The 13,196-nt window shown below is 40.7% G+C and overlaps 2 protein-coding genes and 3 non-coding genes across 13 annotated transcripts in view; 2 read left to right on the top strand and 3 right to left on the bottom strand.

Annotated features, from left to right (window-relative positions):
• The first annotated feature begins 2,256 nt into the window (after window positions 1–2,256).
• On the top strand, window positions 2,257–2,330 carry trnai-aau (transfer RNA isoleucine (anticodon AAU)). Its single transcript has one exon. It is a non-coding gene; the product is annotated as a tRNA-Ile (tRNA).
• Window positions 2,331–2,735: 405 nt separating this feature from the next.
• Window positions 2,736–2,808, bottom strand: trnaa-agc (transfer RNA alanine (anticodon AGC)). The gene has a single exon. It is a non-coding gene; the product is annotated as a tRNA-Ala (tRNA).
• A 296-nt stretch (window positions 2,809–3,104) lies between these two features.
• trnai-aau (transfer RNA isoleucine (anticodon AAU)) lies at window positions 3,105–3,178 on the top strand. Its single transcript has one exon. It is a non-coding gene; the product is annotated as a tRNA-Ile (tRNA).
• A 66-nt stretch (window positions 3,179–3,244) lies between these two features.
• LOC113582957 (excitatory amino acid transporter 3-like) lies at window positions 3,245–10,075 on the bottom strand. Of its 8 annotated transcripts, none has more exons than XM_035530376.2 (12): window positions 9,849–10,072; window positions 9,475–9,615; window positions 8,240–8,332; window positions 7,966–8,080; window positions 7,597–7,639; window positions 7,214–7,267; window positions 6,891–7,063; window positions 6,594–6,701; window positions 6,205–6,327; window positions 5,722–5,916; window positions 3,947–4,096; window positions 3,245–3,668 (listed from the first exon to the last, which is right to left on the bottom strand). In XM_035530376.2, the coding sequence occupies exons 1-11, from the start codon at window positions 9,919–9,921 to the stop codon at window positions 3,958–3,960; spliced, it is 1,257 nt and encodes a 418-aa protein (XP_035386269.1). In that variant the 5' UTR covers window positions 9,922–10,072; the 3' UTR covers window positions 3,245–3,668; window positions 3,947–3,957. The 8 variants fall into 8 exon arrangements, 5 of the variants coding, with proteins under 5 accessions (XP_035386269.1, XP_035386267.1, XP_035386271.1 ...); XM_035530374.2 differs by having other exon boundaries at window positions 3,962–4,096; window positions 9,849–10,062; XM_035530378.2 differs by lacking the exon at window positions 5,722–5,916 and having other exon boundaries at window positions 3,962–4,096; window positions 9,849–10,075.
• A 400-nt stretch (window positions 10,076–10,475) lies between these two features.
• The window catches only part of tspan5b (tetraspanin 5b), an 8,750-nt gene continuing 6,029 nt past the window's right edge, over window positions 10,476–13,196 (bottom strand). For both annotated transcript variants that reach the window (XM_081714198.1, XM_035530209.2), the window contains 2 exons: window positions 12,639–12,700; window positions 10,476–11,923 (listed from right to left, as the gene is read on the bottom strand). In XM_081714198.1, the coding sequence (XP_081570324.1) occupies window positions 11,911–11,923; window positions 12,639–12,700 (75 nt within the window). In that variant the 3' untranslated portion in view covers window positions 10,476–11,910. The remainder of the gene's footprint in view (window positions 11,924–12,638; window positions 12,701–13,196) is intronic.

Here is a 13,196-nt window from a genome sequence, read left to right as displayed (position 1 = left end):
GGGGGACTGTGTCTTATGTTCTTTTCCTCTTTTCCTCTCTTTCCCTGTGGTCTTTTCTCACCCTGCTGTTATCTGTCTCTCTGTCTCTCTCTCTGTCTCTCTCTCTCCCTGACTGTGTCTTTCTCGCTGTCTCTCTCTGTCTCTGATTATCTCTTTGGGCTGGGGTTCTTCTGCCAGCTTCCTCCTCTCGTGATGCTGAGATGCTGAATTGTGTTAGAGCAGCGACTGGGTGTCAGACCGGGCTGGTGCTGTGACATAATCCTGTGCTGCATCTGAAGATTAATGCAGATTAAAGCAGCAAGTGACCAAGCTGCCTCTGCGCCTTAAATAGGGACCACAGAAGAGGACACTTCATCTTATCCACGGACTAATTCTGGCCTCACTTGTCTTCTGCCATCTTCCTGGAAGTGTTCTCCACTCTCCCATGCCTAGAAAATATAGAGCATGGAATCTCAACCCAACTCAGGGGAATTTACCCATACCATGGTACCTTCTAGGGCCAGAGGTGCAGTAGAACACTTGTTCCTCCAACAGACCAGCCACACACAGACCGAACTCAAGCAGACCAGCCGCATACAGACCTGCCTCAAACAGACATGGCTGAAACAATCCTGCCTCAAAAAGGCATGCCTGAATCATGGACCTCATACAGACCTGCCTCATTATATTTACGTGTTTGTGTGTGTGAAAATCCATAATCCCGATGACACACTTATCAATGACCACATGGGGGTTAACTTCAATTCTAAATTCTGCCAAAAAGAGAATCATATTCTACACACACATAGACACACACACACATACGTACATATTGTACTATGATGCATTTAGAGGAGCCAGTATGGTAGACGTACTTTTGAGTGTTCAGTTCACTTTAAGGAACAATGGCATTAATTCCACTGTCCTTCTGCAGATAAATGAGCAGGTCAGGGGTGATGGTGAACTGTGGATTTCAGTTGTATCACCTCCTTACTATGACAAATCTGGGACAGGAACTGAAAGCAGCTGGTGCACATTTGCACATGGAGGATGCAGGTGTCATAAATAAATTCATTATCACTGAGAAGAACACAAGGCTTCCTGGAATACATTCAGTGAACACAGTACTGTATTAGGCACCACAGCCTGTCTTCTATTTAAAACCACACACACACACACACACACACACACACACACACACACACACACACACACACACACACACACACACACACACACACACACACACACACACACAAAGGAGACAGAAGAGCTGCAATAGATTGCTACCAGATTGAATTTATGCTATGAAAACACTACATAGACATTTGAAAGAGAATATAAACTAAACTGAAGGTACTAAAATCACATGCAGATACACAGGCCTATGCTACCACAGACACATGTCTAGTGTCTGAACACATAGTGAAGTGAGTGTGATTTTAGTACTGTGGAGTGTTTTAACTGAGAGAGTGTGTCGCACCGTGATTGAAGTATGGATAGAATAATCCTCAGTGTGGGGAGAGAGAGGGAGAGAGAGAGAGAGAGAGAGAGAGAGAGAGAGAGAGAGAGAGAGAGAGAGAGAGAGAGAGAGAGAGAGAGACAGACACTCAGATGGAATGCTGTGGGAGATGAGATTTAATCCTGTTTTAATTGCAGTGGGTTTAGGGAGACACAGCGGCGCCTAATCCTCCTAGATTACCTGTGTTGTTTCCCTGGGCAGCAGTGGCTTGTGTAATGAAGTTCTCTTAAGGTGATTTCGTTTTCATGGCTTCATTCTCAACAAGGCATCCAAGGGGGACGTGAGCCTGAAACCTAGTTACGACGGTTTGTGTATTACTGATTATTAATATGTTAATATTATTAATATTGTACATGTGAATTTATTGTAATATATCTCCCGTAAACACACTGACAGATTTATTCCCTTTTGAAAAGTGCATTTGTCCAGCGGTGTTTGTATCAACAAATACACATTAAAGATTTTTGTTTGTTTCTTTGTGCGTTTTTCATGACCAATATCTCTTTTTCATCACTGTGGTAAACGCATCCCTTTTGTGATTTGCTCCGTCCTATTTTAGTAGTACTGGATTGATGAAGGCAGGACAAACTGCTCTTGTTTTGACTGGTGTAAAAATAAAATTGCCACAGTGTAAAGTCCTTCCTTACAGTCTGTGTAATTGTTTAAGTTATTGTTGGTAGAGTGTTTGGTGATCAGAAGTCTGAAGTGTATTTTTTTATATAGCAAACTACAAGTATCGGTATTAGGAAGGTCGTGGCCGGTTAGCTCAGTTGGTTAGAGCGTGGTGCTAATAACGCCAAGGTCGCGGGTTCGATCCCCGTACGGGCCAAATACGCTTTTACTCCGCGACTTTGTCAAATCGAGCAAACGTTAATGTGTTGTAGAAAACCTAAATAAATTATTTATAGTGTGTTCGTTATATTAGTATTAAATAACAGAAGAAGTAGAAGCTAATCAAAGTAGAAAACGGAATTAGAATAGGATATTTATAAATGGGCTTGTATTTGGAATAACTTCAAACAGCTCATTCGGAGAATGATTTTGATGTAGACCCAGAATTCGTTCAAGAACTCAGCCTGAAAGCAAACTACATGATTTCTTCAGACATAAGTGAAGCATTTTAAGATGACATGGCTCAGTGGGGACCGTGTTAAAACAGTTTAATGCGGAATTCATTTATGATTGATTTTCATGTTGCCTTTTCTGTGGGATGGCAGAGTGAAAAGTGATCCGCTGGAGAATGCGGGCATCGATCCCGCTACCTCTCGCATGCTAAGCGAGCGCTCTACCATTTGAGCTAATTCCCCTTCTTAAGTTTGGAAGGAGGGGAAGACCCCTCCTCTCTTTTCTCTCAAACGTCCTTGAACTTTTGTCAAAATTGTTTCTTTTCCTCATCCAGAACCAGCTGCATGATCCCAATCAGTTACAAACTGGCACATTCTACAGAAACGGAAAAACTCCATGCTGCCAGTCATCTAGCATATTCTATGAGTAAATGACAAAGAGCGTCTGCTAAATTCCGTAAATGTAGTACATTAGAACTCCCAGAAAACGATCGATAATCAGCATCAGCTGACAATTAGGACCTAGGCTGTTATATTACGGCCGGTTAGCTCAGCTGGTTAGAGCGTGGTGCTAATAACGCCAAGGTCGCGGGTTCGATCCCCGTACGGGCCAAATAGTTTTTTTTTTTTGCAAATCGGCCAAAAGAAAATGTGTTGTAGGAAACCGGCCACATTCGTACTTTGTGGCGATGGAACGTAATGAATGTGGAAAACGGAATTAGGAAATAAGAATTGGATATTTATAGCTGGATTTGTAATAACATCAAGGATTCAAACAGAGAGAGAGGCAGAACCTGCATTTCTTATGGAAACCCAAAAGTCCATATTCACAGAGACCCTCAGACAGGACAAAAATGTGAATAGAGCAAGACGTGTCTTATTGTCTACACACTAAAACGATTACTTGTATGTTTGTATTTGATTACTGCAATTACTACAATTACTGGCCCTTAGCATCTTTTCCATTTTACTCTGCTTTTGAACACAGAGATAACGTGGTGTTTATTCCTTATCGCATCTGGAGTTCTTTCTGGGAGCACTTCTCCAAGATACCAGCTCCGAAAGCGTCGCCCATAACATTGACCACCGTTCTGCACCGATCTCTGACGAGAAAGAGAAAGAAGCCATAGAGCGTTCACAATTGTATATGATGGAGCAGTGTGAGTAGGCTGGTGCAATATAGTGAAATGATGCTTATTCACACATCTAGGTAGCCACATTAGCTACCTGCTTTAACACTACGGCAACCTCGTAGCCTGAATCAAAGGGTAGCACAAAATTTAGCTTGTTTTAAATTCCGAAACCATGATGCTATGCTAAATGTAGCCCCAGCGTCAAATGCCTATTGCGCTAGCTCATCCAATGGGATGAATTCCTCTACCATGAAGTCACTCACAACAGCCATTCCACAATGATGAGAAGAGGGATGTCATTGATAGGAAGTCCCACAGCAGTCAGTGTAATGATAGTGGTAACCATTGCAGCACTGGGTAACGCCGCGCCGGCTATACTGGTCGCTATTGCCATGATCCTATTACAAAGAAACGAGAAACATAAAACAAACAAAATATTATAATAAAATTCTAATAATAATTTATATATATATATATATATATATATATACACATATATATACACACACATGTATATATATATGTATAAGTATGTATATATATATATATATATATATATATACACATGTATATATATATATGTATAAGTATGTATATATATATACTAAATATAAAAATATATAAACTAAATATATTAACTAAATATAAAAAATATGCCCATCCTAAATCTTGATTTCGGACTGTCATCTCTGCAAATGAAGTCACCCAGTAGTACTAGGAGACTTAAAGGTGCATTAGTGAATGTTCCTGCTTTTCTAATTAATAACATGAAGAACATCATACTATTTAATTAAAAACTAGCCTGTTATTTTAGCAACGGCAACAGCGCATACGTGTCAGGTGCCTGAGTGAAATCCACCCCATCGCCGGGTACTTACGAAAAACTGGTGAAGTTGGACGCACAATTAATGAGAGACTTTAAACAACGAATCAAACAGATACAGATTTTTATCACTTAGCGAGTAATCAAACTACCTGCCAGCTAACGATGCTAACTAGCTAACACGGACAGTGACTATCAAACATAGTAGGTTATTACAAACAGTGGTTTTGGGGTTACCTCTCACACCAGCCACCCCAACAAATTATATGAGTAGTGTGAGCAGGAATAATTACGTCTGGGCAAAGACACATTAGACAGCACAAACACTCGACTGTTCTCATAGCGGAAAATTATGAGCTAAATTCTAAGTCTTCATAGGTGTATAATTTCACTTTTAAGAGGGCAACACCACATATCAGGATAAAATGCTAACACACCATCACACCCCAGACACAGGAGTTAAGAGTCCCAATCTGGCCAAACGCCACTGCTATAACAAGACAAAAATGTAGTTTACTTAGTTAACATGTTTAGACGGTAAGTCTCTCCACAAAGATTGAAATGTAGCATGTCATCATAATCTGAAAAGTAGAATAAAATTATTATTTTCAGGAAGAGAGCAGTGTTGTAGCTCTCTCCTAGATTAATTGCCTAACATTAATCTAGATTTCTGCATACAGACACTCGCACTCTGAGATTCATTTTTGCTGGCAACTTATTAAATTGCCAAGTATCATTAATAAACAGCCTACCCCATTGGTCTAAAGTGACGTCATGACGACTTTGGTAATGCCAGAAACCTGTAATTGAACTCCGCTGGCCACCGTAGATCTTAGAGGCGTGGCTTTGTGTTCATGGGCGGGAGTGGATGGAGCCAAAGAGTGAAAAAATCGTTCCGGTGTTGTTGTGTTCACCTTCTTAACCACTGGAGGTGGTGTTTCTCCAATCTTGGACAAGAAGTCAAGTTTGTTTCGTTGTTTTTTCACTGAGGTTCTACACTTTCACATCTAGTTCTGCCATCGCCAGTCATACTTCTGCCACTGTTCGGCGGAGTACACTAATCGGTCCGAATGTGTAAAAAACACAATACTCAAACTTCACCTCTGGGTTTAGTGGACGCTACCTCCATCAAGCTACACTGTTATTTGCACTTTCCAGGCATCGGGGCCTGTGTGGCTATTCGTTAGGACTCCTCGTTACCCTATAATGGTGATCTGGCCAGCGTCCAGTGGATAGTTGTTCATCTGGGCAATAAAGATGGCTGCCACGGTATTGAAGAAAGCCGATCCGTTCTTGTTGACGGTGGCTCCGATAGGCAGGATGAAGCGAGTGACGCGCCGATCGATGCCGTTGTTCTGCTCGGCACACTGCAGCGTCAGCGGGAGTGTTGCAGAACTACAGCGGACAAGATGACCGAGCATGATGACAGAGGCGTGCAGACACCGAGAGCCATGCTGCGGATCTACTGTAGCCTTGACTAAAGGTGGTTTTTACTCAAAAAAAACAAAACAAAAAACAAAAACAAACATTATATATATATATATATATATATATATATATATATATATATATATATATATATATAACATGCAACCTGTAAAATTAAAACTTGGAAAAAATGAGTGAAGGCAGTTCTTGTTTACAGTCTGCATGAGTAATGAGTTTTGAAGAGATGGTCGGTACCTGGACGAGACTGTGAAGGCCGTCAGCAGGGCATGAGCCATTCCCCACATGAACGTGTATGGGTTTCTCTGGACCAGCACCACGTACAGCAATGGCAGCACCAAAGTGGAGTGGATAAGCAAACTACAGACAGTTCCAAACATGTAAAAACCTTTAAAAAGGTCACTCAAATGCAGGGAATGGTCATGACATTAATCATTGCATCACCTAGCAGAGCTGGAAGTGTTAAATCACTTTAAGGTCATCACACCAAGCACTGTTTTGAAAGTTACAGTGATTCTCTGTTAGGGCTTTAGGTATAAGAAGAAAGAGAAATAGCTGTTAGGTGCCAAATGTCAGAAAGGGTCCACTAATCTAAATTCTTAATCCAGGATGGGCAAATTACTGACCCAGTAATCACCGTTACTATGTACCAGCCTAGCGTCCTGAAGACGCTCCAGTTTTCCATAGCAAGGATTTTAGTAGCTATCAGAAATACAATTCCGACAGGCATGTAACTACAAAACACACACACACAAAACATACAAACACACACAGAATATTCAGTACTGTAACAGATGAATTTACAGTGACATTTGTAACTAAGAGCCAACCTAGGTAGTGGGGAGTACACAGCATGTGTTACATTGTTTGTCAGGGTGTAATCTGTGTTTGGATGCCAAGTTCTGTGAGTCTTAAATCCTTACCACAGCATAATCTGCACTATCTTCATCACAGCTTTGTTTAAAGCGTTGAAGAATTCCACAAAACGCCGGCCTCGTTTGCCCATGCGGCCCACCGCCAGACCGAGGAGAATGCAGAACACGATGACGCCCAGAATGTTGATCCCGTTTGTGTATGAGCCCACCAACTTATACTCCTGCACAGAGAATTACAGCCGCAAACCACATGCTACCTAATACTCGATAACTGTGTTCTTAGAGCTATTATCTATAAACTTAAACTACCAACTACCTAATAGTCAATAACTGTGTTCTTAGAAGTATGTGTGAGTGTAGTTTCAACTCACGCTCTGGGAGGCATTCGTGGCTGATGGTCTGATTGGTACACGTATGGATTTGTACTGTCAGTCACAGGTACAAAATCATAAGTTACATTTTAAAGGTATAGCACATATAGTGATTGGTGGAGGTGTTTATGGAACTATCCAATCAGTCTTGCTGAAATCACAATATACAAACCATATGTGCTAAATGTTTTTTTTTTAAAGAAGTGGACCACTTAGGAATTTATTACGTTATGTGATGCACAATCAATTTTGTAAGAAATATTTTCAGAAATGCTAAAATTGTTTTTAAAATCAAATTAAAAGAAGTGGATGCACAAACATTTGCGATATGGGGCATGATGTCTATGATCAGTCATCTAATTTAAGAATAAATTGATATTTACATGCTGAAAGCAAGCCTGTACCAGGTTTTCTGGAAACAAATTTCTGCAATACACAAAGTAAACATGTATACTCACACACCATTCACCTGATGTTGGACTGGGCAGTGGTAGTTCAGAGGTTAATGTGCTTGCTTTGTAACTGGAAGGTTACTGGTTCGAATCCCAATAGCCAAGGTGCTATTGTTGGGCTGCTGAGCAAGGGCCCTTTAACCATTGTTCAAGATGCACTCAGTCATAATTTTAGGTTGCTTTGGATAAAAGTGTTAGCTAAATTTCATAAGTGTAAAGTTCAAACACTATTGACCTGATAGCTAACTTGAACTAATATATACTGTAACTTAATTGGAAGTATGTGGATGATGTGATCACCTGATCAGATCCAGCATGGTGTCCACTGTTGTCAGTGCATCTGCTGTTCTTGCCCACTGGACCTCTGTGGATTGTGGGGACATTCCAGGCTTGATGGCCAGCACCAGAACCACTCCTGAGGTCCGTTGTGATGGAAACAAGAAAATCCAAGATTTCTTTTCCATGAAAGACGTTAGCAAGGGTTAAGACTGAACTTAGTTCTGAGGACAGTTCTCAGCTAGCCAACCCTGGGTGTTTTGAGGCTGTGGGAATCCACTGTTGTGCATAACCGTACCCAGTATGGTGGCTGTGGTGCTAGTGGTGAGGGTGTAGATGACAGTCCCCAGCCCAATCCTTCCAGAGGTCTGCACGTCCATTGCTGCGACACCTGCACCAACCCCAGAGCATTCTCAAACCATGCCCACGCATTCATACATACACCTGCACCAACCACAGTGTGTTCTCAAACCACGCCCACGCATTCATACACCTACACCAACCCCAGAGCATTCTCAAACCACGCCCATGCATTCATACATACACCTGCACCAACCACAGTGTGTTCTCAAACCACGCCCACGCATTCATACACCTACACCAACCCCAGAGCATTCTCAAACCACACCCACACATTCATACATACATGTCTGCTTCCATTCAGCGAGTACTGACAGCACTGAACAGTTTCCTGTACACATCAGTTAGATTAGTGTTTCACCCTTCTAACAGAATATTTGTCTCATGGTAATCAGATGAATGATAACAGGTGTGTACGGTAGCCCAGTGGGTCAAAATTGGTATAATACTACTACAGAGGCCGTGTGATCAAAGATCAATGCAAAGAACAGCTGTCTTAGATTTTTAGTTATTTATCTTTTACCAAACTCGTAACGGGCCAAACAACCCCAGGGGGGAGTGGCGTGGACTCTCATGAGTTAGTGGCCGCATGAAGGAAGATCTCTGATGGTTAAAGCCACCAGAGGCTGGCATTTTCTGAAGCCCTCATTTAGACAGATATAGACTTGCTGGTGATCCTGTTGGTTGATAATTGGCAGTTCAAGGGCTCCCCTAGTGGCCAGAGGCCTGCACAGAACTAGTTCCTGATAGAAACTGCACAGTACTGACCTGTCTTCAGATTCCAGAAAGGGTCAAATGGGATTATACAAACCCCGTTCATTTGTTTTTTCATTTAGTACTTTTTGGCATGGAATTATATTCTCACTGTCTTCATTGTTGAGCCCTGTACTGTGTCTTGATGTACATACAAACCCAGGGCAGTGTGACAAGCTCTCCAGCAGTGTACTGGTTTTGTTTTATGAGAACAAAAGATTTACAAAGAAAGGTGAATAATGTACAACCTGTGATCATACGTGAGAAGATCAGAGGTGACTAGTGTATGACCTGTGATCATACGTGAGAAGATCAGAGGTGACTAATGTACGAAATGTGATCATACGTGAGAAGATCAGAGGTGACTAATGTACGAAATGCGATCATACATGAGAAGATCAGAGGTGACTAGCGTATGACCTGTGATCATATTGCAGACGATTAGAGGCAGGGTGATCATCTTCAGAAGGCATGTCAGAACCTCCCCAGGAAAGCTAAAGTACAGCTGATCCAGTGTGGACAGGGAAGTATACCCACGCATCAGCACACCAAGTCCAATGCCTGGCAGAGGAGAAGAGAGAGGGAGAGAGGGAGAGAGAGAGAGAGAGAGAGAGTGAGTGGGTGAGTGCAGGGGAGAGGTCTAACAATTCTTATAAATATCTAAATATTATCTGAAACTGTTGGGGGAAAAAAGAGATACAACTGTAGAAATTGAGGAGCAAGAGAGAGAAGGAGAGAGGGAGAGAGACATAGGTAAAGAGAAATATTCTAGGACAAAATGAAGGCATTCTTACCCACAGGCAACGACAACATGGTGGCACAGAATAGCCAGTGTTTCTTCAGAAAGTCACTTAACTGTCCTGCCATTACACAAACGTGGATGTTGATCTTGCTGTCTGGCCGCAACAGATCAGCTGGTTCCGCTTCCAGTGGGCAGAGCACCAGTGTCCTGAAGGTTTTAAACTTGCACACGTGTGTGAAGTCCAGACTGTCGCTGTCTTAGTTAATGTTTGTCAGGAGTGTGTGACTTAAACACTTAGCAAAACCCGCCAGAGCACATCCTGTTACGCAAATGGGACTTGCACTTTAAAACAGAGCCGGTCACTCTCAAGTCCAGCGAGGGTTTTACTATTTAGGACATAAACACACATCAGACCAAGGTGTACATAATTAACCACTCAGGCAATTAGGTAAGATTCCCTAAAAAGCGAAGGCTGGATTTAAAAACAACAAAATGTCTGTGTCACACTTCAGTTATCAGTCATACTTTGTATTCATTCATTTATTTTTAGGTGGGGTTTTTTTTTAGACTGTCTGTAGACACTCTGAATTATTGTCTAAATGAACTTGTATATCAAAGGAGAATGATTATATTATAGAAGGTGTGTGAAAATCATGACCATACTTTAGTTACTATGAGGCAGAATTGAGCTTTTTTATTTATTTATTTATTTTTTGGTAAAAGTTTGCTACGCATTCAGGCAATGGATACTGAAGAAGAAACAGTTACAAAAGTTACAAAAACATATCAAACTTTATTGTTATGCAATACCGCCATCTTAGTAAAAGATGCTCCTTTACGTTGTCAAATACAATACCGTAAAAAGATTTCAAAGTCAAACCAAAACAACCACGTTAACAACAAGCAAAAGAAGTGAATAATATCCAAGAGAAACCCCGTAGGAAACAATAACACAAGTGCCAAGTCTGGGTCGTCGTCTATCTTTCACGGCACTGGTAAATCCCACTTCTAATTGGCTGCGCCATCAAATAAGATATAAGCCATCTGTTAGTGATGCGGTCCAATGATTGGCTGCGACACCTGTCAAGTTCTACTGCGCACCACCAACCAAATACTTTCCACTACCAAATGCAAACTAAATGTTCAGCTGCAATGGTTTGTAATTCTATGCAAATCTCCTCATGCTGTGTGTTTAAAACAGCCTAAGCTAATTAAAAAAGCTAATTTAAGTGCAAAGTACTCTCAAAATGGAGCAGGACGTAAAGTAGAATTTGTTTTAAGTTTCTTTCAGAACAGCAGGTTAAAATGCGCCTCGCAGTCAGAATATTTGACGCTCAGAATGGCATCCGCGCCTTTGAACCACGATCGCACTGCAATTATTCACCACAAAAGAATAGAACTATATAACTAAATACTGTGGAAAACCGAGTGTTATGTTTAGTACGCATGCAGTGCCGTCGATTCCCTGTGCCAGAACTTTAACAGGCAAAGTGAGACACCAACAAACATCAGTTTACAAACAAGGACAGAAGCGGTGCTTACAAACGACCTATTTACACTTCACATCTTAACGAGAGCTATGTTGTACTAACCTTATAGAAAATGGAAAGATTCGAGATAATAAGGTGGGAGATTAAGTAGTGTTTTCTCAGGAAAACGTGACGTCCCGTTTGTTTATTGTACTTACAGCACCATGATCATTACAGAAGAGAGTATTCGCAGGTTCCTAACTGAACTTGCGGGAGCTTATGAAGGGACAATACAACTTTCAGTGCAAAATCAACGATGTATGAACGCGGTATGTTTATTAAATGGAGTTTGAGTTCTTCACGGGCACCACGTAAACTACAGTGACACACTGTGGTCACTGGAAGTATTGCAGTCATGTCTGAACAACGGGAACACTAAAGCAGCTATTTCTCCATCTACTATTCTGCACCACTTTTGAAAAGGTTACATATTTCTGGTTATTCTCTGTTTACATGGCAACATTTCAAAAAACCTTTTTTCCAGAAAAAGAAGGTATGAAAATTCCTTGTTGGTTGCTAGGACACTGAGATGGCGTCGTGTTGGTTGAGTTGCTAAGCGAGAGCAGGAAGATCGGGTTTTGCTTGTCAGGTGAATAAACTGAAATGAATTTAGAAAAGACAAAAGTAACATTAAGTTTCTGTTTCAGAATATAAAACCTTTACTAGAACTATTACAGAGTTCCCAGCATGTCGCAACATATTTTGTGCCTGTAGAAAAGTACTAAGGCTAGGCTTACATTACATTGTTGAATTCAGATTTTTTTGGTTCAGATCAGATTTACCTATACTGACTGTTTACATTAATTATTAGAAGGGTATGTTCAGACTGTTAGCATATCCAGATTGTATTCAGAAAAGCCAATCAAATCAGGCCATTCTCAACCAAGTCAAATGGCCACAAATCAGATATGAATATCAAATGGCCACAAATCAGATCTATGACATATAAAACTGACTCAAATTTGATTTGAAAATCCCTGAAATAAAGTCTGATTTCTGTCACATTAAAGCAAGAAATTTGAGCCATTTCAGATTACTTTTAGTGTAAAATGAGAATAATAACTACTTGTTAAATCAAATTCAAGTACAAAAATCCCCCAGTATAGTAGACGGAGAAGACGTTGAGGTAACTACCAGAGAATTATTCTGGCTGTGTGGTGTGAAGGCCGCTGTAATGTTCACAGATCTCAAATGTAACTGGAGGATATCAGACCCTGGTGGCCATCACACTCACCAGGACAGCAGGAGAAATACAGCTGCCACACCACTTATTAAAGTATACGAGCAGACACACAAACACACAGAGTTCTTACCAGCTCTCTCTCACAGCCTCAATGTCACTGAGGAGGTTCTGTGCCAAACAGATTCCAAATATCTAAAAGCAAAGAGCCAAACATTAGCTGAGCAAACCAACATGAAACAGCCAAAAAGTGAAATATATTTAGTATTGTACTAATAGTGAACTCCATTTAGTATTGTGTAGTAACCGTAAACTCCATTTAGTATTGTGTAGTAACAGTGAAATCCATCTAATATTGTGTACTAACAGTGAACTACACCTTGTATTGTGTACTAGTGGTGAAATCCATTTAGTATTGAGTAGTATCAGTGAACTCCATTTAGTATTGTGCACTGTGAAATCCATTTAGTATTTTGTACTAACAGTGAAATCAATTTAGTGTTGCGTACTAAGAGTGAACTCCATTTAGTATTGTGTAGTAAGAGTGAACTCCATTTAGTATTGTGTAGTAAATGCACTTCACAGGTTTGTATGATGTAAATTATAATACAAAATGATCTTGGGATTTGTATTTGGGGTTTTGGAAAATGTCATGAACCTTTGATGGAAAAATAAACAACCTGTTTTAGTC

Source organism: Electrophorus electricus, chromosome 5 (genome assembly GCF_041902795.1).
Source record: "Electrophorus electricus isolate QZ-2024a chromosome 5, ASM4190279v1, whole genome shotgun sequence".
Taxonomy (NCBI): Eukaryota; Metazoa; Chordata; class Actinopteri; order Gymnotiformes; family Gymnotidae; genus Electrophorus; species Electrophorus electricus.
The sequence above is the reverse complement of the archived record's forward strand: the minus strand, read 5'-3'. Positions and strand labels throughout refer to the sequence as shown.